The sequence below is a fragment of the Elephas maximus genome, chromosome 9 (genome assembly GCF_024166365.1).
Source record: "Elephas maximus indicus isolate mEleMax1 chromosome 9, mEleMax1 primary haplotype, whole genome shotgun sequence".
Classification (NCBI taxonomy): domain Eukaryota; kingdom Metazoa; phylum Chordata; class Mammalia; order Proboscidea; family Elephantidae; genus Elephas; species Elephas maximus.
Genome location: NC_064827.1, coordinates 78,699,573 through 78,721,130, shown reverse-complemented (window position 1 = coordinate 78,721,130; position 21,558 = coordinate 78,699,573). Strand labels below are relative to the sequence as shown.

Here is a 21,558-nt window from a genome sequence, read left to right as displayed (position 1 = left end):
ATCCAGATTGGCAAGAAAGAAGTAAAATTATCTCTATTTGCAGACAACATGATTTTATACACATAAAACCCTAAAGAATCCTCAAGAAAACTACTGAAACTAATATAAGAGTTCAGCAAAGCATCAGGATACAAGATAAACATACAAAAATCAGTTGGATTCCTCTACACCAACAAAAAGAACATCAAAGAGGAAATCACCAAATCAATACAATTTACAGTAGCCCCCAAGAAGATAAAATACTTAGGAATAAATCTTACCAGAGATGTAAAAGACTTATACAATGAAAACTACAATATACTTCTGCAAGAAACCAAAAGAGACCTACATAAGTGGAAAAACATACCTTGCTCATGGATAGGAAGAGTTAACATTATAAAAACGTCTATTCTACCAAAAGCAATCTATACATTTAATGCAATTCCGATCCAAATTCCAATGACATTCTTTAATGAGATGGAGAAACAAATCACCAACTTCATACGGAAGGGAAAGAGGCCCCAGATAAGTAAAGCATTACTGAAAAAGAAAAAGTGGGAGGCCTTACTCTACCTGATTTTAGAACCTATTATACCGCCACAGTAATCAAAACAGCCTGGTACTGGTACAACAACAGGTACATAGACCAATGGAACAGAATTGAGAATCCAGACATAAATCCATCCACACATGAGCAGTTCATATTTGACAAAGGCCCCAAAACAGTTAAATGGGGAAAAGACAGTCTTTTTTTTTTTTATAATTTTTATTGTGCTTTAAGTGAAAGTTTACAGCAAGTCATTCTCTCACACAAAAACCCATATACACCTTGCTACACACTCCCAATTACTTTCCCCCTAATGAGACAGCCTGCTCTCTCCCTCCACTCTCTCTTTTCATGTCCATTTCACCAGCTTCTAACCCCCTCCACCCTCTCATCTCCCCTCCAGTCAGGAGATGCCAACATAGTCTCAAGTGTCCACCTGATCTGAGAAGCTCACTCCTCACCAGCATCCCTCTCCAACCCACTGTTCAGTCCAATCCCTGTCTGAAGAGTTGGCTTCAGGAATGGTTCCTGTCCTGGGTCAACAGAAGGTCTGGGGGCATGACCACTGGGGTCCTTCTAGTCTCAGTCAGACCATTAAGTCTGGTCTTTTTACGAGAATTTGGGGTCTGCATCCCACTGCTCTCCTGTTCCCTCAGGGGTTCTCTGTTGTGTTCCCTGTCAGGGCAGTCATCAGTTGTAGCCGGGCACCATCTAGTTCTTCTGGTCTCAGGATGATGTAGTCTAAGACAGTCTTTTTAACAAATGGTGCTGGCATAACTGGATATCCATCTGTAAAGAAAATGAAACAAGACCCGTACCTCACTCCACGCACAAAAACGAGCTCAAAATGGATCAAAGACCTAAATATAAAATCTAAAATGATAAACATCATGGAAGTAAAAATAGGGACAATGTTAGGAGCCCTAATACATGGCATAAACAGTATACAAAACATTACTAACGATGCAGAAGAAAAACTAGATAACTGGGAGCTCCTAAAAATCAAACACCTATGTTCATCCAAAGACTTCACCAGAAGAGTAAAAAGATTACCTAAAGACTGGGAAAAAGTTTTCAGCTATGACATTTCCGATCAACGCCTGATCTCCAAAATCTACATGATACTGCAAAAACTCAACTGCAAAAAGACAAATAACCCAATTAAAAATGGGCAAAAGATACGAATAGACACTTCACTAAAGAAGACATTCAGGTAACTAACAGATACATGAGGAAATGCTCACGATCATTAGCCATTAGAGAAATGCAAACCAAAACTACAATGAGATTCCATCTCACTCCAACAAGGCTGGTGTTAATCCAAAAAACACAAAATAATAAATGTTGGAGAGGCTGTGGAGAGACTGGAACACTTATACGCTGCTGGTGGGAACGTAAAATAGTACAACCACTTTGGAAATTAATTTAGCACTTCCTTAAAAAGCTAGAAATAGAACTACCATACGATCCAGCAATCTCACTCCTTGGAATATATCCTAGAGAAATAAGAGCCTTTACACAAACAGATATATGCACACCCATGTTCACTGCAGCACTGTTTACAATAGCAAAAAGTTGGAAGCAACCAAGGTGCCCATCAATGGATGAACGGATAAAAAATGGTATATTCACACAATGGAATACTACGCATCGATAAAGAACAGTGATGAATCTGCGAAACGTTTCATAACATGGAGGAAACTGGAAGGCATTATGCTGAGTGAAATTAGTCAGTTGCAAAAGAACAAATATTGTGTACGACCACTATTATAAGAACTCAAGAAATAGTTTAAACAGAGAAGAAAGTATTCTTTGATGGTTACGAGAAGGGGGAGGGAGGGAGGTTGGGAGAGTGGTATTCACTAATTAGATAGTAGATAAGAACTACTTTCGGTAACAAGAAACACAACACACAATAAAGGCGAGGTCAGCACAAATGGACTAAACGAAAAGCAAAGAAGTTTCCAGAATAAACTGAATGCTTCGAAGGCCAGTGTAGCAGGGGCGGGGGCTTGGGGACTATGGTTTCAGGGGACATCTAAGTCAATTGGCATAATAAAATCTATTAAGAAAACATTCTGCATCCCACCTTGGAGAGAGGAGTCTGGGGTCTTAAATGCTAGCGAATGGCTATCTAAGATGCATCAATTGGTCTCAACCCACCTGGAACAAAGAAGAATGAAGAACACCAAGGACACAAGGTGATTACGAACCCAAGAGACAGAAAGGGCCACATAAACCAGAGACTACATCAGCCTGAGACTAGAAGAGGTAGATGGTGCCTGGCTACAACCCATGACTGCCCTGACAGGGAATGCAACAGAGAACCCCTGAGGGCGCAGGAGAGCAGTGGGATGCAGACCCCAAATTTTCGTAAAAAGACCAGACTTAATGGTCTGACTGAGATGAGAAGGACCCGGGTAATTGTGGCCCCCAGACCTTCTGTTGGCTCAGGACAGGAACCACTCCCAAAGCCAACTCTTCAGACAGGGATTGGACTGGACAATGTGTTGGAGAGGGATGCTTGTGAGGAGTGAGCTTCTTAGATCAGGTGGACACTTGAGACTATGTTGGGATCTCCTCCCTGGAGGGGAGATTAGAGGGTATAGGGGGTTAGAAGCTGGCTAAATGGACACGAAAAGAGAGAGTGCAGGGAGGGAGCGGTTTGTCTCATTAGGGGGAGAGCAATTGGGAGTATGTAGCAAGGTGTATGTTTTTGTGTGAAGAGACTGAGTTGTAAACTTTCACTTAAAGCACCATAAAAATAATAGTGTGGAGCAAAGTTCTCAAAATTCTGAAGGAAAATAATATCCACCTTAGAATTCTATGACCTGCCAAAATAAAGCTATTTTCATACATGCAAGGATACCAGGTCTCAAAAAATTACCTCCTATTTTCTAGAAGCTACTGGAAAATGTGCCCTACTGAAACAAGAGAGAGTAAACCAAGAAAGGGAGACATGAAATACTGGAAACAGAAAGATCCAAAAAAAGAAGTTTAAGAAAAAAAAGTTCCCAGAAGGATGAGGAATGAAGATCCCAGGATGACAATGATGCACTAGAAAGGACAACCAGAAATGTGACTTTATATTCACCCATGTAGTTATTTCTGTAGTTTCCGTTCCTTTGTGTAGATACAAGTTTCCATGTGGTATCATGGAAGGTTTCCTTTAATATTTCTTTTGGTACAGGTCTGCTGGTGATGAATTCTTTTTTTTTTTTTTTTATGTCTGAAGGTCTTTATTTTGCTTTTGTTATTAAAAGACACATTCCTTGGTTACAACAATGACAAAAAAAAGTAGTTGCTGAGGCTGCTTATGAACAACCAAAATCCTCATGAGATTTGGTTTCTTGGTTTGGAGGTTTGTTGTTCTTTTCAGTGCTGTTGAGTTGGTTCTGACTCATAGGGATCCTATGTACAACAGAACGAAACACTGCCCAGTCCTGAGCCACTCTCACAATCGTTGTTATGCTTGAGCTCATTGTTGCAGCCACTGTGTCAATCTACCTCATTGAGGGTCTTCCCCCTTTTCACTGACCCTCTACTTTACCAGGCATGATGTCCTTCTCCAGGGACTGATCCCTCCTGATAACATGTCCAAAGTATGTGAGATGCAGTCTTGCCATCCTTGCTTCTAAGGAGCATTCCGGTTGTAATTCTTCCAAGACAGATTTGTTTGTTCTTTTGGCAGTCCATGGTATATTCAATATTCTTTGGTGGTTTAGGGTCATGATTTCATGAGACATTCCAATTAATTGGCCTAATAATTTTGGGGGGCTTGTGTTCCTTCTAGATCATTGTGTAGTACCTGGGATCTCAAAACTTGCAAGCGGCCATCCAAGGCAACAACAATTGGTCTCTTCTTCTGGAGCAACAGAGGAAGAAGGATCTTCAGAAAGAGAAGGAAGACATGGAATGTGTAGCTAATTGCCTCCATGAACAACTGCCTCTTTTGCCATAAGATCAGAAGAACTGGATGGTGCCTGGCTACCATTACTGAACATTTTAATCAAAGATTCTATAGTAGAATCCTGATCAAAAGGGTAAAAATGCAGGACAAAATTTCAAATTCCCATAGACTCCAGACTTCCTGGAGCCATGAATGTGAGATGAACCCCTGAAACTATTGCCCTGAGATAATCTTTAAACCTTAAACTGAAAATATCACCTGAAGTCTTCTTTAAACTAAACAATAGTTTAGCTTAACTAGTAAAAAGAAATGTCTGCCTTGAGCATTATGCTCTTCTAAGAACTATCTATATAGGATCAAATTGACAGCAGCAACTTGAAAGATTAGACAGGAACCTTAGGGGACAGTGAATTTATGTTAACGGAGGAGGAACAACTCAGAAAATGAGGGTGAGAATTGTTACACAGCTCGAAGAATATAATCAATGTCACTAAATGGTACAGGTAGAAACTATTGTATTGGTGTATGTTTTGCTATGTATATTCTCAAAAACAACAAAATTAAAAAAAAAAAGATATTCCTTCAGTATAGAATTCTAGGCTAATGTTTATCTTTCAGTTCTTTAAAGAAGTTGATCCACTGCTTTCTGGCTTACATTGCTTCTGACAAGAAATCTGCTGTTATCCTTATCTTTGTTCCTCTGCACGTGAGTCTTTTCTCTCTGACCAATTTTAAAGTTTTCTTTTTATCACTGGTTTAAAGCAATCTGGTTATGATGTGCCTTGATGCAGATTTCTTCATGTTTCTTGTGCTTGGGATTTGTTAAACTTCTTGGACCCGAGAATTTATAGTTTTCATCAAATTTGGAATATGTTTAACCAATATTTCTTCAAATATATTTTCTGTGCCCCCTCTCTTATTGTCTCTAGGGTCTCCAATCATATGTATATTAGGCCACATGAAGTTGTCCCATAGCATACTGATTTTTTTCATTTCATTTTTTTGTTTAATTTTGGATAGCTTCTATTGCTATGTCTTCAAGTTCACTAATGTTTTCTTCTGCAATGTCTAACCTGAGATCCCATCCAGTATAGTTTTCATCTTACTGTAATTTTCATCTCTAGAAGTTTGATTTGAATATAGCTTTTTTATAGCTTCCAAGTCTCTGCTTAATATGTTCAATCCTTCCTCTAGCTTCTTGAATATATGAAATACAATTATACTAACTTGTAATATTGTCTGTGTCATTTCTGGATCAATTTCAATTGACTGGTATTCTCATTATGAGTTGTACTTTCCTGCTTCTTTGCATGCCTGTTAATTTTTAATTAGATGCCAGACATTGTGCATTTTACCTTTTTGGGTGCTAGATATTTTTGTATTCCTATCCTTGAGTTCTGTTCTGGAATACAGTTAAGTTACTTGAAAAGTTTCATCCTTTCAGGTGTTGGTTTTAAACCTTATTAAGCAAGATAAAATAGCATTTACAACTACCAACTGAGAAATGTCTTTTGGTGATCTAAGCTTGTAAATACCAATAAAGTAACGTGTTTCATATCCATTGTTCCCCCCCTATAAAATGTCACTGTGAGTTGCCATTTTGAGTTACTGGATTCCGCCGCATAGAGTTCAGTCTATTCCCAGCTCAAGCTGTCTTTTTTCTTTCAATAAATCTTTCAATTTTACATTGAAAAAAAAAAAGATAAAATAGCATTTAGTCTAGAGCTCATTTTAACCCCCCCTACTGAGGCAAAACCCTCAGAGTATTCTTCCAGATGTTCCTCTATATTATGAGGTTTTTATACTCTGGATGGTGGGGAAAAGAACTATTCCTGGTCCTGCATGAGTTCTGAGAATTGTTCTAATTCTTTTGGATGTTTTTTTCCCCTAGTCTCAGGTTGCTTCCTCATACACATGCTGTGACGAGCATACTGAATACTCAAGGGGGACCCTTTGCAGATCACTGGAGTTATTTCTTTGTGCAGTACTCTCCTCTCCAGCACTCTACCCTGAGAACTCTAGGTACCTTGGCCTCTCCAGACTCCCAGCTTTGTCTCTTCAATTCAAGGGAACCTCTGGGCTCCATCTGGGGTTCCCCTCCCCACACCATGACCTATAAACTCTCTCCAGGTAGTGAGCAGGAACACTCATAGTATGGCTCACTTCATTTGTTTTCCATCTCTCAAAGATTATTTCTTTGTTGCTTTATGGCCAATGTCTTCAAACCTGCTGTTTCATATATTTTGTCTGGTTTTTGTAGTTGTTTCAGGTGGTAGGGTAAATCTAGCCCGTTACTTCCTGTTGACCAGTAGTGGAAATCTAGCAATGTGACTTAAGAAAGAGGCACAGCAGTGGCTGTCATCACCACAGCCCTCATTCTTTAACCGGAGAATAAAATGTCTGAGGGAGTCTAGTTCAGATTTTTGGCTCTTCCTGATCATGTGCTAAGGAAGTTTCCTGCTGCCCGGATCACCAGATAGCCTTCATGTTACCCGACAGAAGTACTCTGCTTCGACTTACTCCTGAGGGTTGCAATTAGGCCATGGTGAGTTTAGAAGCAACCTATTCTCTCAATTATCTTCCTAAAAAATATCCAGTACCTGGGCAACCCTAAGTCCTGTCAGAAACCACAACTGTGGTGAAGCCTAAGTTTTCCAGGACTCACTCAGGACCTTGCCCACTGACTTCCTCAGAAGGCCTCTTATGAGCACTCAAGGAAGCTGGAATCAGAATATGACCTAGAAACTCTAGTCAACTGATCTTCTAGGAGCTTCCATTTAATAGTGGCTATGTTTCCCTCTCCTTGCACAGTTAGCTTTGTGCTTGATATTCATCTTTTCAAGTAATATTAGGGTTTTCTACATAGGTGAAAAACTATAAAGAAAATCCAACAAATCATTAGTTCAAATATTAGGATGGCAGTTGCCTCAGAGAGAGGAGGTGGACACAATTAGGAAAGGGCACACAGGGGCTCTAAAGTACTAGTAACATTCTGTTCACCTGAGGATGAGGTATATTTATTCTTTAAATTGTATATATGTTTTATATGTTCTGTATCTATGATAAAATTCACACAAAAAAAATTTTTAAAGAATAACTGGAAAGATAAAAACCCAGTTGAGTTCATACATACTATTTAAAGACCAATTCCAAGAGCTAAGGCAGTGGTACTGAAACCAGAGCTCTTCCAGAAGCAATATGCAACTTTTCAAGACTTCTAATCATGACTTTATAAAATTTTCAGGGGCCTCTACAGGGTATAAAGTAATCACATAGTCCTTTCTTCTGATGACTATAGGATATAGCTGCAGAGTTAATTAACCTGGTTTAATCACTCTGCTCCTTAAAGGAAGAAATTATTCCCTAATTCTACAGATAGGTAATTAGCATCCAACAGTGCTCAAGAATGAATACTACATATAGGTGCCAACTTGACGGGCCTGCCACTGGCCAGGTATGGCACAATTTAAGGATCAAAAAGAAAATTATAAAACAGTGAATTAACTAAAAAAAATAAAAGCATGATTCTATAATAATATTTAAAAAGGGAGTGAGAAAGAGGAAAAAATGGAAGGTCTTTGTAGAAGAATGCCAGTTAATAAACACAGAAGGAATGACAGAATTAGAAAAATCATTATTTGCAGCCCCAATGTAAATTTATTCCGGCAAAGGTTATCATTGGCTGCTAAAAGATTGTTGGATTACAGAATATTCACATAGTAAGAAAAGTGTATTACCCCACGGATGACTCACTAATTCAGAGAAACTTTCACAGAAACCTCCTTAACCAAACAATCTGATGTAACGTGCCTTCTAATGTGAAAACCTATTGCCATCGAGTCGATTCCAACTCATACAACATAAGCTATGAGGTATTCTTGCCAAAAAATACGTAGCCTGAATCTAAGTGTTGAGAACTTCCTAACCTCCAGTTTACAGGAAATACAGGGAATAGAGAACTGAATTAAAAGAAAGCACAAGGAAACAGTCAAACAAATCCAGAATGTGGGACATTCTTGGTCTAAACTCTTCAAAAAGTCACTGCCAATTAAAAAAAAAAAAAAGTGTGGAAATTAAAAGAGACTAAACAAACATAACCAAGTAAAATATGTGAACCTTATTTAAATCCTAGCTCAAATATTTAAGTACAAACTGAATATTAGATAATTATGTAGAAAACTAACCTTATTCTTAGGAAATACATGCTGAAGAATTTAGGGGAGAAGGGTCAAGATGTAACTTACTTTCAAATAATAAAAAGCATATATAGAGAAATAAATACAAATATGGCAAGAAATTAACAGTTGTTAAATCTAGGTAGGGAATAGGAGGGTGATCATTGCATTATACTTTCAACTTTTCAGTATGCTGGAAATTTTTCTTAATAAGAGTTTGAAGGCAGGGAAAGAATGAGTAACTGAGAAATTGATCAGATAATTAAGTCTCAGTGAAAGCCTATTACACTAACTTGAATTTCAAATTCCTTAAAGGATAAACAGAAAAAAATAAATAAGAAAATCCACCACACAATTAAAACAGTAAAGTGTGAAGTAATCCACCCTAAGACTATCTAAAGCAGAGTAAACTGGAAAACTCCCTCAGTAGCCTCCGGACTGCCTCTTCTTAAAATCCAGAAGAGCTTTTACCCAAACTTTGATGAGGTTTGTAGCCTTGGTGGCAAAGTGGTTAAAAGCACAGCTGCTAACCAAAGATTAGCAGTTCAAATCCACCAGCTGCTCCTTGGAAACCCTTTAGGGCAGCTCTATTCTGTCCTATAGCATTGCTATGAGTAGCCTGAGTAACTTTTAAGGAGCTTGCCTCACAGTAGTCTATTGTTTAGAGCCTATAGTGTGAAATCAACACAGAACTGAGGGAGATTCTTAAGCAGATCCAGGGTTTTATTTTCCACAAGTCTCTAGCAACTACTATTAACAATGTTGATGTCTCCAGAGAGCGGGGAGACAGCTTCTCTCCTTCTAGGCTATAATCTTTACAGTCTTTCTCCTGTGAAGCTGCTAGGTGGGTTTGAACTGCCAATCTTTTAGTTAGGCTGAACACTTAACCACTTGCACCAGATGTAAAAGAAACTGTGAGAGATTATCAGCTGGGACTTGGCTCACCCTGTTACTCTTATTATGGGGCTCTGAAAACCATCTAAACCTAAAAGCTCTTCCTTTTTCCCTCCTCGGCTGCCAAACAGAAGCAGCTTTGTTCCTGCTGCTGTTAAGGGAAGTTTGTAAGGATCATCTGCGACTGCAGCAGAACCAACTAGAAGGTCCTGAGTTACCTCTAAGCACAGTATAAGCAGCCTTTCTGCTCTCGCTACTGCAACACTCCCAGTAGCTTATATTTGTGCTTGTGACTCTATGCTGGCATGGAAGAGGAATTAATAGTGTCTGTTCCCAATAACCACAGAAAAGGGGGAAAAATCTGCCAATGGGAGCCATCCAATAGATTTGCACAATCTGACTTCCCCTTCCGGGTGAGAGTCTGGACTAGATGCTTTTAAGACCTTCTCCAGAGCCAAGACTTTACAATTTGATGGCAGCTGACATAGCATAAAACCCTTAGAACTTTGCATTCTAACTATATCCATTTCCCCATCTCCTTCTCAAAACAATCATGAACAGTTAAGTTAATATAGTCAAGGAACTGAATGTAAGACACGGGAGATTAAAAGGAGGGAAAGCATGGAACAACCTCAAACCCATATGAAAACCAGACTTACTGGATCCATTGAGACTGGGGAAACTCCCAAATATAATGCTTGGAAATAATCTTTAAAGCTTGGATGGAAATATGAGTGTATATTGACAACAATTAATCTAAAGCACAAATGAGAACTTTAAAGGGCAAAGAACCTAAACTACTGGTGATGAAACAATACGGGTAGAGACAGGATGATGATAGAATGTGAAGAAAGTAACCAATGTTGTTGAGCTGTTCATATAGAAATTGTAAATGGATTATGTTTGCTCATGTATATTGCCACCAAAAATAAATAAAATACTAAAAAAAGACATAGGGGAAACACCACAGAGAGAAAAACTCCTGAAGAGTTTCAAGCAGGTGAGCCTCCCTGCCTAGAGAGTGGTAAGGCTCATTCCTAAACTGAAGACTTCTGGTAGCTGGCTCAAGCTTGCTTTGAGTCAACTTGAGGGTTCTTTCAAGAAAAAGCACCAGACACTGCTCTGCTAGACTCTGACTCCCAAGCCTGAGGCTACTTGTCCTATGTCCACACTTAAATGTCAGTGTTCTTTGGGGCTCAACCCAGGTCCTCTTCTCTTCTTATCCCACACCCCCTCCTTGTGTCATCTCACCCTTCCCACAGCCTCAATCATCTGATGACCCAACCCAAATCTCCAGCCTAGACCTCTCACCTGACCCTGAACACGCATGCCCACTGACTATTGGCCATCACTCTTTTCGTACAGTCCGTAGACACCTGAAACATGATGCCGACGAAGCCAAACCCAAATTTCCCCTGGCAAACCTGCTTCTCCTGTCTTCATAGCTCACTGAACGGCACAACCCTCCAAACCAGGAAATTGAAAATCTTTCCCAACTCCTTCTCCTTTCCTCACCTTCCAAATCCAACCAATCACCATGGCCTGACACTTTTACATCCTAAGACTCCCTCTGGTTTGTCTTCTTCTCTCCAGCCCACTGCTACTTATCTCTGGCATAGATCACCACTATCTCCAACCGGGACCACCACAACGGCCTCCTAACTGAACCCTCTGACCTTAACCTCCCTCTTCCCACCCATTTTCCACACAAAAACCAGGTATCCTTCTAAACTAAATTCTAACCAGGTCTCTCCCTGATCTAAAACCTTCAGAGCTTCCTACTGCTCCTACAATAATGGTAAAAGTCCTATCAAACCCAGGAAAGCCCCGAGCACCTCTTCAATTTCTCTGTGCCAACACCCTTTTCCCTCCCAGCTCCAGCCAGACTCCACCTCTTTCATTTTCTTACCACACTCGAACATGCCTCTACTTGGCTTACTCTCTCGCAGCCCTCACTGAAACCATCATTTTTCCTGGCTAATTCCTATTCATCCTTCAGGTCTCCCTCAGCCTCCCTCATTTCCCAGGAAGGAATATTGGAGATCTGCCCTGTGAGAGTTTACAATTTGAGCCATCAGTAGTTACTCTTGTTTCAGAGCCCCCAGCGGATATTAAGATCAGGTCAGTGTATGTCTGAAGAAAATCGCTTTGTTTTAAGCAATGCAAACTTTCCCAAAGGTGTATCAGAGTGGGCAAGAGCCATCTGTTCTCTAGTGATTAGATCATGTGTCATGTCTTATTCAGTAATCTTGAGCAGGTATACTAATATTGTTGGCTTTTTATTGTTTTCCAAGCAATTTTCTGTATATTGCTTAATGTGAACCTTAAAAGAATTCTGTGACGCTGGCATTAGTGTTTCCAGTTAAAAAAGAGGTTATATAACATGTCCAAGTCACCCAGCCACTAAAAGTTAGAACTGGGAATGTCATCTAGATGTTCTGACTTCTAGTCCAGAACTTTTTCCAGTATCCCGCACTGCTTCTTGCTGATTTAAAAATCCTTTCTTTGTTAATTTTAAAAATACATGTGAGAAAAAAGTAAGTGAAAGTCATACTTGCTGAAATTAAAATGGAGTCTCAGATATCTCACCTTAACTTTGGCTCTAGCAACAGTGCTGCACAGAAGCAATGGATTGAGGCAATCAAACGAGAAGACTGAGGCGGGCATTCCCAAGGCACTTCTCTTAGAGGCAGGCACCGGACCAGGGATCAAAACTTATGGCTGCTGAGTTGCCAGTGATAACTATAAAATTTGGCCTGACAGCTCCACTAACAAAAGATACTTGATTAGCTGTCAAACACTTGCTTGTCTAAGTGGTGCTATGTGCCGAAAAAAGCAGAGGAAAAGCTTTTCAGTGCACATTCAATAAGCCCTTCAAGGATACACACATGCCCTCATATCTGAGGGGTTACATATGGATGATACCTGAGTTGAAAACCATCTCTCAGGGAAATTCTTTCCAATTTAAACACTCATCACCCAATTATAAGAATGACCTCTAATTCCAGCCTTTCTGGAGCCATGGAGGTTGGATGAACACCTGACACTACTGCCCTGAGATAACCTTTAAACCTTAAACCAAAAATATCCCCTGAAGTCTTCTTAAAACCAAACAACATTTTAACTTAATTAGTAAACAATGTCTGCCTTGAGCATTATACCCTTTTAAGATCTATCTGTAGGAATAAATCCTTCCTAAAATTCAAGGAAGAGAATTTCCATGTCATTCTGGAACATACAAAAAGATGAGAAACTTCCCAATTCATTTATGAGAGAGAAATTCTGATGCAGAAGGTATGAAAAAGATTTGAAAGAAAAAAATATATATCATGTTTAACTGTTCACTCAAAATGTTTACTGATTGCCTACTATGATCCAGGTACTGTTTTAGGTGCTGAAGATACAGAATTGAACAAAACAAAGCCTCCGCTCTCAGGGAGCTTACATTTGGCTGGTGGATGCAGGGATAAAGAGGCAAACCAGTAAGTATGAAACATCAGATTATGATAAGCGACAATTAAACATGGTAAGTGGGTATGATCATCAAGGTTGTATATTAACCCGGTTGGGCCACGATTCTCAGTGGTTTGGCAGTTATAATATAGTTTGGCAGTCGTATGATGATGTGATCACTTCCATAATGAGATTTGATATAATGTGATCACCTCCATGATGGGATCTGCTGTGAGTAGCCAATCAGTTGAAAAGGAGTTTCCTTGGGGGTGTGGCCTGCATCTAATATAGGTGGACTTTCTGGCAAGACTTGCAGGCTTTTGCTCGCTCTAGATCCTGCAGTTGGCTCCTGTTTGTCTGACCTCTGGTTCTTGGGACCTGAGCTAGCAGCTTACCTGCTATCTTGTCTGCTGATCTTGGGATTTGTTGGTCTTCCCAGCCTGTAAGCAAGAGCTCTGCTGTCTGACCTGCCCATCTTGGGTTCACCAGCCCCTGTGGCTGCATAAATCAGAAGAAGCCTCCAGCATGACCCACGGGCTTGGGACATTGCAGTCTCTACAACCACATGAGCCATTTCCTTGATATAAATCTCCTTATATATATATTTATATGCTTTATTGGTTTTGTTTCTCTAGAGAACCCAGCCTAAGACAGTGGGATAGGAAATTGTGGGGGAAAGTTTCCATTTTATACAAAGTAGGCAAATCTTCACTGGTAGACGACATTTATAAAAGCCTAAAGGAATTAAGGGAACAAGCATGCAGATGTCTGAAGGAAGAGCATTTCTGACATTGGGAACAGCAAGTACAAATCTCTGAGATGGGAACATACCTGGAATAATCAAAAGACTGCAAGAAGGCGCCAACATTTGTACACATTGATGCAAAAATAATAGGTAGAGTCTAATAGTACAGAAAAAGAATAATCCATGACAAACAAGTAGAGCTTATTTCATAAATGCGATGATGGTTCGATATTAGAATTAATTGTGTTAATAGATTAAATAAGCAAAACAATGTGATCATTTCAATAGAGATTGAAATGGTAGTTAATCTTGATTTTAAAAAACAAAACAAAAACTCTCAGTAAGCTGGAATTAAAAGAAAGTAGTTTAATGTCACTCCTGAGGGAAACCCTTTCTAATATCCCTAGTCCTACACCAGGCCTCACTGTTGTATGTGCTCATAGCTCCCTGTGTTATTCCTTTGTAATCCTAATTACAATTGTAACTCATTATTTGTACAACATATAACACAGGAATCTGGGTTCTGGCTCTCAGGCTCCAGAGCCTGTACTCCTAATTTCTGTTCCTAGTTTTTGATAGTCAAAAATATATTTTAAAAAATTATTCCAAGAATTTACTGGATCTATGTGGCCTTCTGGGTTCTATTCCTGGCTTTGACCCTGACCCATGAGTGACAATGGATAAGTAAGTCACAAATCCATTAACAAGAGACAATAAAGCCTGTACTTTCCTACTGCCTAAGAATTTAATATACTTCAAATCCTGCATGACTCTATATGAGGGCAAAATTTAATTTTTAAAAAGAGGTAACTTTAGTTTGGCAGTACCTCAAAAGTTAAACACGGAGCTACCGTATAACTCAGCCATTCTAGTACTAGGTATATGCCCAAGAGAACTGAACATATATATATGTCCACACAAAGACATGTACATGAATGCTCATAGTAGCATTATTTACAGCAGTTGAGAAGTGGAAACAATCCAAATGTCCATCAACTGATGAATGGATAAACAAAATGTGGTATATTTATAGAATGGAATATTGTTTGGCCATAAAAAGGAATGAAGTACTTATCTATGCTACAACATGTATGAATCTTGAAAACATTATGCAAAATGAATGAAGCCAGATATCAAAAGCCACATATTGCATGACTCCGTTTATATGAAATGTCCAGAATAGGTAAACCTGGAGACAGAAAATAGATCCACGGTTGCCAGGGGCTGGGGGATGGGTGGATGTGGAATGACAGGGGTTCCTTGATGGGCTGATGAAAATGTTCTGGAATTCGACAGTGGGGATGGCTGCACAACATTGTGAATATACTAAGAACCACTGAATTGTGCACTTTACAATGGTAAAGTTTATGTAATGTGAATTATACCTCAATAATAATTTTTAAAAGTTAAAAAACGAGGTAACTTGAAAGGTAAACTGTTGATCCAGCGTGTACCATCATCCTTAACTTTCCCTGGGGTATCATTTAAAATACACATCATCAAGGAAGTTCTTCAAAAACAAAGTGCCAGTGTGAAACATTTACATTGAGAGCAAGGATCTCAACATTTAATTGCACAGCCTTGGTCTCCAGGGAGGAGGTCCTGAAGTACAAAGATTTCGTTCACCTCAAATTAAATGCAATTTTGTGAATGACCTGTCCAAGTCACATTTTCTCTAGGTGACTATGAGAGAGTTTAGGGAAATAAATCACTCTTATTTGATGTCAGAATCTGTGGAATTTTATTTAACCTAAAGTAAATTACTTCCTCCAGAGTTTGTATCTACCTTTTGTAAAAGCATATAAAATATCAAGTAAGAAAAACCTTTTGGGTCCAGATCAAAAGGAAACAGGATGAGTTTTTGATTCAGCTTGAGGTGCGATGGATCACTTTTATGTGGTCTTTCTCGCCATGGTCTCGTAACTCCCACCTAAGAGACTGGGTGGGACTGTGCAAATAAGGCAATTGTGGCCCACCAAGGGGAATGGTCAGTTTTGCCATGCCACTAGGCTTAAAAGAGAGCCAATTCCAGAGCAGAGAAAGGATCCCACCACCGCCAAGGAATAACAGCCAGCTGCGGAGAGTGTGTCCTTTGGACCCAGAAACCCCACACTGAGAAGCTCCTGGGAACAGAAGACAGAGAGAAAGCTGTAACACTGAAGACAGTGAGAAGTGGTGGCAGAGAAATGATGGCAGGAGATGGTGTGGCGGGCTTCCCAGCCCAGAGAAAGTGAGACAGATGAGTGCCTTTGGGCAGGAGGTTTGCTGGCAGCGTAGGGTGCCTCTGGGCACTTAAATCAGCAGAGCTAAAAGAGCTTTGTAACACTTGCCTGAGTAGGGCAGAGCCAAGGAGCAGAGAAGCATACCTGTAAGCACAGGTGAGAAGCTGTTCTGATGGAAGAACTGTATACTGAGTGTTTCTGAACCTGAATTGGAACCTGTTGTTAGGTGCCGTGGAGTCAGTTCTGACTCATAGCAACCCTACGTACAACAGTGCAAAACACTGCCCGGTCCTGCGCCGTCCTTATGATCGCTGTACTTGAGCCCATTGTTGCAGCCACTGTGTCAATCCATCTCGTTGAGGGTCTTCCTCCTTTTCACTGGCCCTCTACTTTACCAAGCATGATGTCCTTCTCCAGGGACTGATCCCTCCTGCTAACGTGTCCAAAGCATGTTACTTCCCTAAATAAACCACATAATCGTGAGTACTGTCTGTGAGTTCTTTATGGTCATTGCAATGAATTATGGAACCCAGCAGAGAAGTACAGGGTGTCGTGGGAAGGATGGTTAGTGTCAGAATTGGTAAAGATGGCAGAGAGAGGAGGCGTGTGAGACCTCCTTCTCATAGGAATCAGCCTTGGGCTGTTGATTCTCCTTCTCCCTTGCGAAGTCAGAGATCAGACTCTGCTCCCACACCTTTTTTTTCTTTTTTTTACGCATCTATCACAGATACTGAAAGCTAATACATAAACTCTAAAGAGGGAGTGTGTTTTTAAACTAGGCTTGAAATGAGAACTGTTCTCAATCATGGTCTCTTAACGTTATTTGTACCATGGTTGCTTCTGTTTCTAGCTTCTCTTCATTGACTGCATATGGCTTCAGGGCACAGGAACCAGACCTCATTGATCCTTTTATCCCCACAGTTCCCAGTCCAGTGCCTTCCACATGGCAAGAGCCCAGTAATTTTTTTCATTTAGCACAAGTTAAATTAAGACTAAGAGATGTCTTCCAAAGAGGGCTAGAAATGCCTAGTATTAAATATGCTTTTTTTTTTTTTTTTTAATTTCAAATTAGAAGCAACTAAAAAGAGTAAGAAAAAGTTTAGAGCTTTATCTTCCTCATCTGAAGTGGTAGCGGGTCAGATCAACACTATTAAAAAAGGAAAAGAAATATAGACAATAGGATATAAAAAATAGAATAAAACAGAAATTAGGAAATAATTTAAGAAAATTGATTATGAACTTAAAAAAAAAAAACTCTGCATACAGCTACCATAATAAATGAAAAGGCATATTGGTAAAACCCAAACAAAAGATATAGGAATTAAAATAATAACCATTTAAAATAATCACCTACTACATACTAAGCAATTTGTATACTGTGCATTGTCTCTAATATAATACCCATGCAAGCTAAACATCGTTATCGTAATTTTACAAATGAGTTTGCTTACCTTGCCTAAAATGATAGATAGGTTATAACTGTTCTCAAGTTAAAATTCATATTTGTCTGATTCCAAGCCCCTAGTCATGACACACGCCAAGATAAATTTCTAAAAGACATTTAGTAATGCAATACAATTTACTTGTCTTAGAAAACTATCCTAGAAGTGGTTTTGGAGGAAGAAAGTAACACTTTTCCCAGGAGCTAAATGCAACGAGGTAGGATGTTATTCTTGCTGGTGGTGTCAATTGCAACTCACAGTGACCCCATGTGAATGAGTCGAGTTGAGGTGCCCCATTGGGTTTGAGATACAAGAGATTAAACAACCAAATGAAAGAAGCAGAGATGGGGGAATAGAGATGCCAAGTCACATGAAGACTGCCCAGGAGCAGAAGCCCACAGCGAGAGAAAACCATCCCCTAGAGCTGGTACCCTGAATTCAGACTTCCAGCTTCCTAAACTGTGAGAAAGTAAATTTGCTTGTTAAAGCCACACATTTGTGGCATTTCTATTACAGCAGCACTAGATAACTAAGACAAGATTTATCTACATGGGATCAAATTGACAACAATTAGAAAGATTAGACGAAAAGGTAGGAGGCAGTGAGTTTATGTTAATGGGGAGGAACAGCTTGGAAAAGGAGGGTGAGAATGGTAGCACACCTCACCAGATGTAATCCATATCACTGAGTTTGTACATGTAGAATTGGTGAATTGGTGTATGTTCTGCTGCGTATACTTTCAACAACAACAAAAATAAATTATAAAAAAAAGCCTATTAGTGGTTGTCAGGGGCTGGCGGAGGGGGTATGAGGAGCGACTGCTAGTGAGTACAGCGTTTCTTCTGAAAATGATGAAAACGTTCTGAAATTAGACAGTGGGAATAGTTGCACAACCTTGTAAATATACTAAAAACCACTTATCTGGACATACTTAAACTGGGGCATGTTGGTTAAATTAATAAATACAAATGCCTTTATTTTATTTTTAAATAGAAAAGCAAGACTAAAAGTCTCATCCAAAATTAAGAGCCAAAATTAACCTGTGTCATTGGCAAATGATTGCGATAATATTTTTTCAAATATATACTTAATTGTTCTAAGAATAGAATGCTATTTGCAGAATTAATCAATTTATATAAAATTGTTTGGTTTTATTTTTGTAAACAGAAAAGAAATTTTGGCCATATCAATTTTTTTTACTTTTATGTTTACTTCTTATTAAAAAAAAAAAAGGGGGGGGGTGACTAAGGGACCAACTGAATGAACAAGGGTCCTGGCAAAATTATGCAAAACTTGATTTCTATAATCTTAAAAGTGCAGTATTCACTTTTATATAACATTTGAAAGAATGTAGTATGTAATATTGCATTCCATACTTCATAAGTTTTTTTAAAGGATGTTAGAAGAAAATATAGAATAATGAACAGTTACCTTTTGCAGATGTTGCAAGAAACTGGACATCAATTTTTTTTTTAAGTAATTAACACTGATTTTGGCAAGTCATTTATAACCGCTCTGGGTCTGTTTTTCTGTCCCACCCTTAAAATGAGGATGTTGACACTAGAGGATCTCTATGGATACTTCCAAGAAGCCCCCGGTGGTGCAATGGTTAAGAGCTTTGCGGCTAATGGGTACTAAGAAAGGTTCGTGGTTCGAACTCACCCAGCTGCTCTGCGGGAGAAAGACCTGGTGATCTGCTTCCATAAAGATTACAGCCAAGAAAACCCCGTGGAACAGTTCTACTCTGTCACATGGGGTCACTATGAGTGGAAATCGGCTCTCTGGCACCTGACAGCCCATGGGTCCTTCCAGCACTATAGGCTTTGATTATCCTTGGAAAAGAGAAGGTAAGCTTATCAGAACCTTTACTGCATGGATAAAGCAAAGGTCCTACAATGGGCACTTTTTAAAAAATGTGCTCATTTGGGGTTCAGTTTTTATAACTAGTTTCTTCTGATGTAATAAAAAAAATATAGAGATCAGGTAAAATTGTACAAGATTCTTCAGTAGGATTATTTCCTATGTATCAACGAAAAGAACTGAGAGGAAAACAGTTATGATGTGCAAATGAAACACTCCACACAGCCTAAGCATTTGATAGCCAAAAAGAGAGAGAAAGGCTCATAATAGGAGAGGACCATTGGAAAGGAAGTGGCAATTTCCACCATTTTAATTCTACTAATTCTACGTTCTTTCTTTTCCTCTCCTACAGGGAAAAAGCCCAGCTTTAATTTTCTGTTAATCCCAAAAGAGACGGCAAGAGACACAGCAACACTTAGACATTTTTTGTTGGAGAAATAACCAAAATACTGAAGAAGCACTGTTTTTCTACACAGAGCACCAATCTTATTTAGAGCACGCAGTTTTCCAGATACTACCCCACCATCAGCCCTCACTCTGCTGCAGCCAACACTCACCACCACCGATTTTTTAAAATCCATTTCTGTTGCGCCTTTCGTTTAAACCCATAAACAACCATTTCGTCGCTGCAACAGTGGTTTGAGCTGACCAAAACGTTCAGCCAAGCAAGGGCTGAGTTCCGCAGAGGCAGACTGCAGACCGTGGTGCTGGGCAGGGCCACTCCTCTGGCCGCACACTGAAGCTTTCCTCATCTCCTGAGTGATTTAAGAGGGTTACCCAGATAAGACCCCGCCCTTGAAGCCAAGACCCTGGAAGGGGCGGAGGCGTGAGGCGGCCTCAGCCTCCCAGAGCCTAGCCTTTGGAAAACAGGCTTCTAGCTAGCTGCCAGGAGTCGCCCAGGCTGCGCGAGTGGCGTGTCTGAGCCAGCGCGCGCCGAGCTGATCCCAGGTGGGTGTCTGCAGCCGGGGACAGCGGCTCCCGCTCCCCGGGAGGGAGGAGGAAGGGGGAGGAGGACGCAGGCCGGGATTTCGCTCGTCACGATTCACGAAGGAGGGTGGGGAAGGAGGGATGGGAGACAGAAAAAGGAGTGGAATTCGGGCGCTCGGGGAATAAAGAAGGCAAGGAAGGAGACGGGGAAAACCGTGATGAAGAGTACAGGGGAGGGTGGTGGATGCAGAGGGGGCGGGTAATGAGGGGGAGGGGGAGGGGAGGGCAGGTGAAGGGGGAATAGGAGTGGAGAACAAGAGGGATGAGATTTAAGAAAGGATGGGTGAAAGGCGGAGGGATGGGGTGAAGAGGGGAGGAATAGGGTGCATGGGAGGAGAAGGGGTTTTGGAGGGAGAAACGGGGTGAGGAGTGAAGAGATGGGGTGAGGGCAGAGGGATGGAGTGACAGGATGAAGGGATGGGAATGAAGAGTGAAGAGATAAGGGTGAGGAAGGGAGGGGCGGGATGAAGAGGGAAGGATGGGGTGATGTGGATGAAGGGGGGATGGAGGTAAAGGAAGAAGAGAGGGATGATGGGGTGAAGGAGGGATGGGTGAAGGAGGGAAGAGGTGAAGAGGGGAGAGATGGGAGAAGGCGGAGGAATGAGGGGAGACTGGGGAAGGAGGAAGCGGGCGCGGGCGGCAGGAGACCGGGAGGAACTTCCCTCCCGGAGGGCGGCGCCAGGATAACGGGATCCTTCCCTGCCTGCAGCCCCGGCCTGGTGAGGAGCAGCCGGCCGCGGAGGCCGGGGCGCTGCGGACAGGTACTGCGCCGGGCTCCTCCCGGGCAGCCGCAGCCCCTGCCCGCGGAGAGGACCCGACTCCACTTACTCTCTCCGACCACGGCTTTGAGCCCAATGGGGGCCATCGCGCTGCTGCGGTCACCAGGTCCGGCCCTCCGCACACGACGCCGGTGAACACCGCCGCCTTCCCAGGTGGGCGCGCTCAGTCGGCCGCAGCCAGCCGCCCCGCAGCCGCGCTCCGACGGACTGACGCGCCGACTCGGCGCGGGGGCGCGGCGCGAGCCAGAGCGAGGCTGCCGACCCGCGGGCGCGCGCGGGGGGCGGAGCCAGCCGGGGGCGGGGCCTCGCGCCCGCCACGCGTCACCCGCGGGTCTCCGCCAATCGCACTGCGGCCTGGGCGCTCGGCTCCGCCCCCAGAGCTGCGGGTCCCTACGACGCCGCCCAGGGATGGAACGGGAGCCGCGCCCGCTCCCTCGCCTCAGGCCCCGCGCGCGCCCCGGCAACCGCGCGCTCCCAGGGTGCAGGGCCCTAAAACCACCTCCGCCGCCTCGGCACCAGGACCCCTAGCCACAGGCTACTGACTGACTGGCTCTGCCTGAAACCC

The 21,558-nt window shown here is 41.5% G+C and overlaps 1 protein-coding gene across 5 annotated transcripts in view; it reads right to left on the bottom strand.

The window, feature by feature from the left end:
- Positions 1–21,252, bottom strand: part of STXBP1 (syntaxin binding protein 1) — an 82,803-nt gene extending 61,551 nt beyond the window's left edge. For 2 of the 5 annotated variants that reach the window (XR_007518618.1, XM_049895502.1), the window contains exon 1: positions 21,043–21,251. Coding sequence is in view for 3 of the 5 variants with exons in the window: in XM_049895502.1 (XP_049751459.1) it covers positions 21,043–21,079 (37 nt within the window). In the remaining 2 variants the exon portion in view is untranslated. Of the gene's footprint in view, positions 1–19,784; positions 20,339–21,042 lie in introns of those variants that run through there. The other 3 variants (XM_049895499.1, XM_049895498.1, XM_049895501.1) reach the window with 2 other exon arrangements.
- Positions 21,253–21,558: the final 306 nt, after the last annotated feature.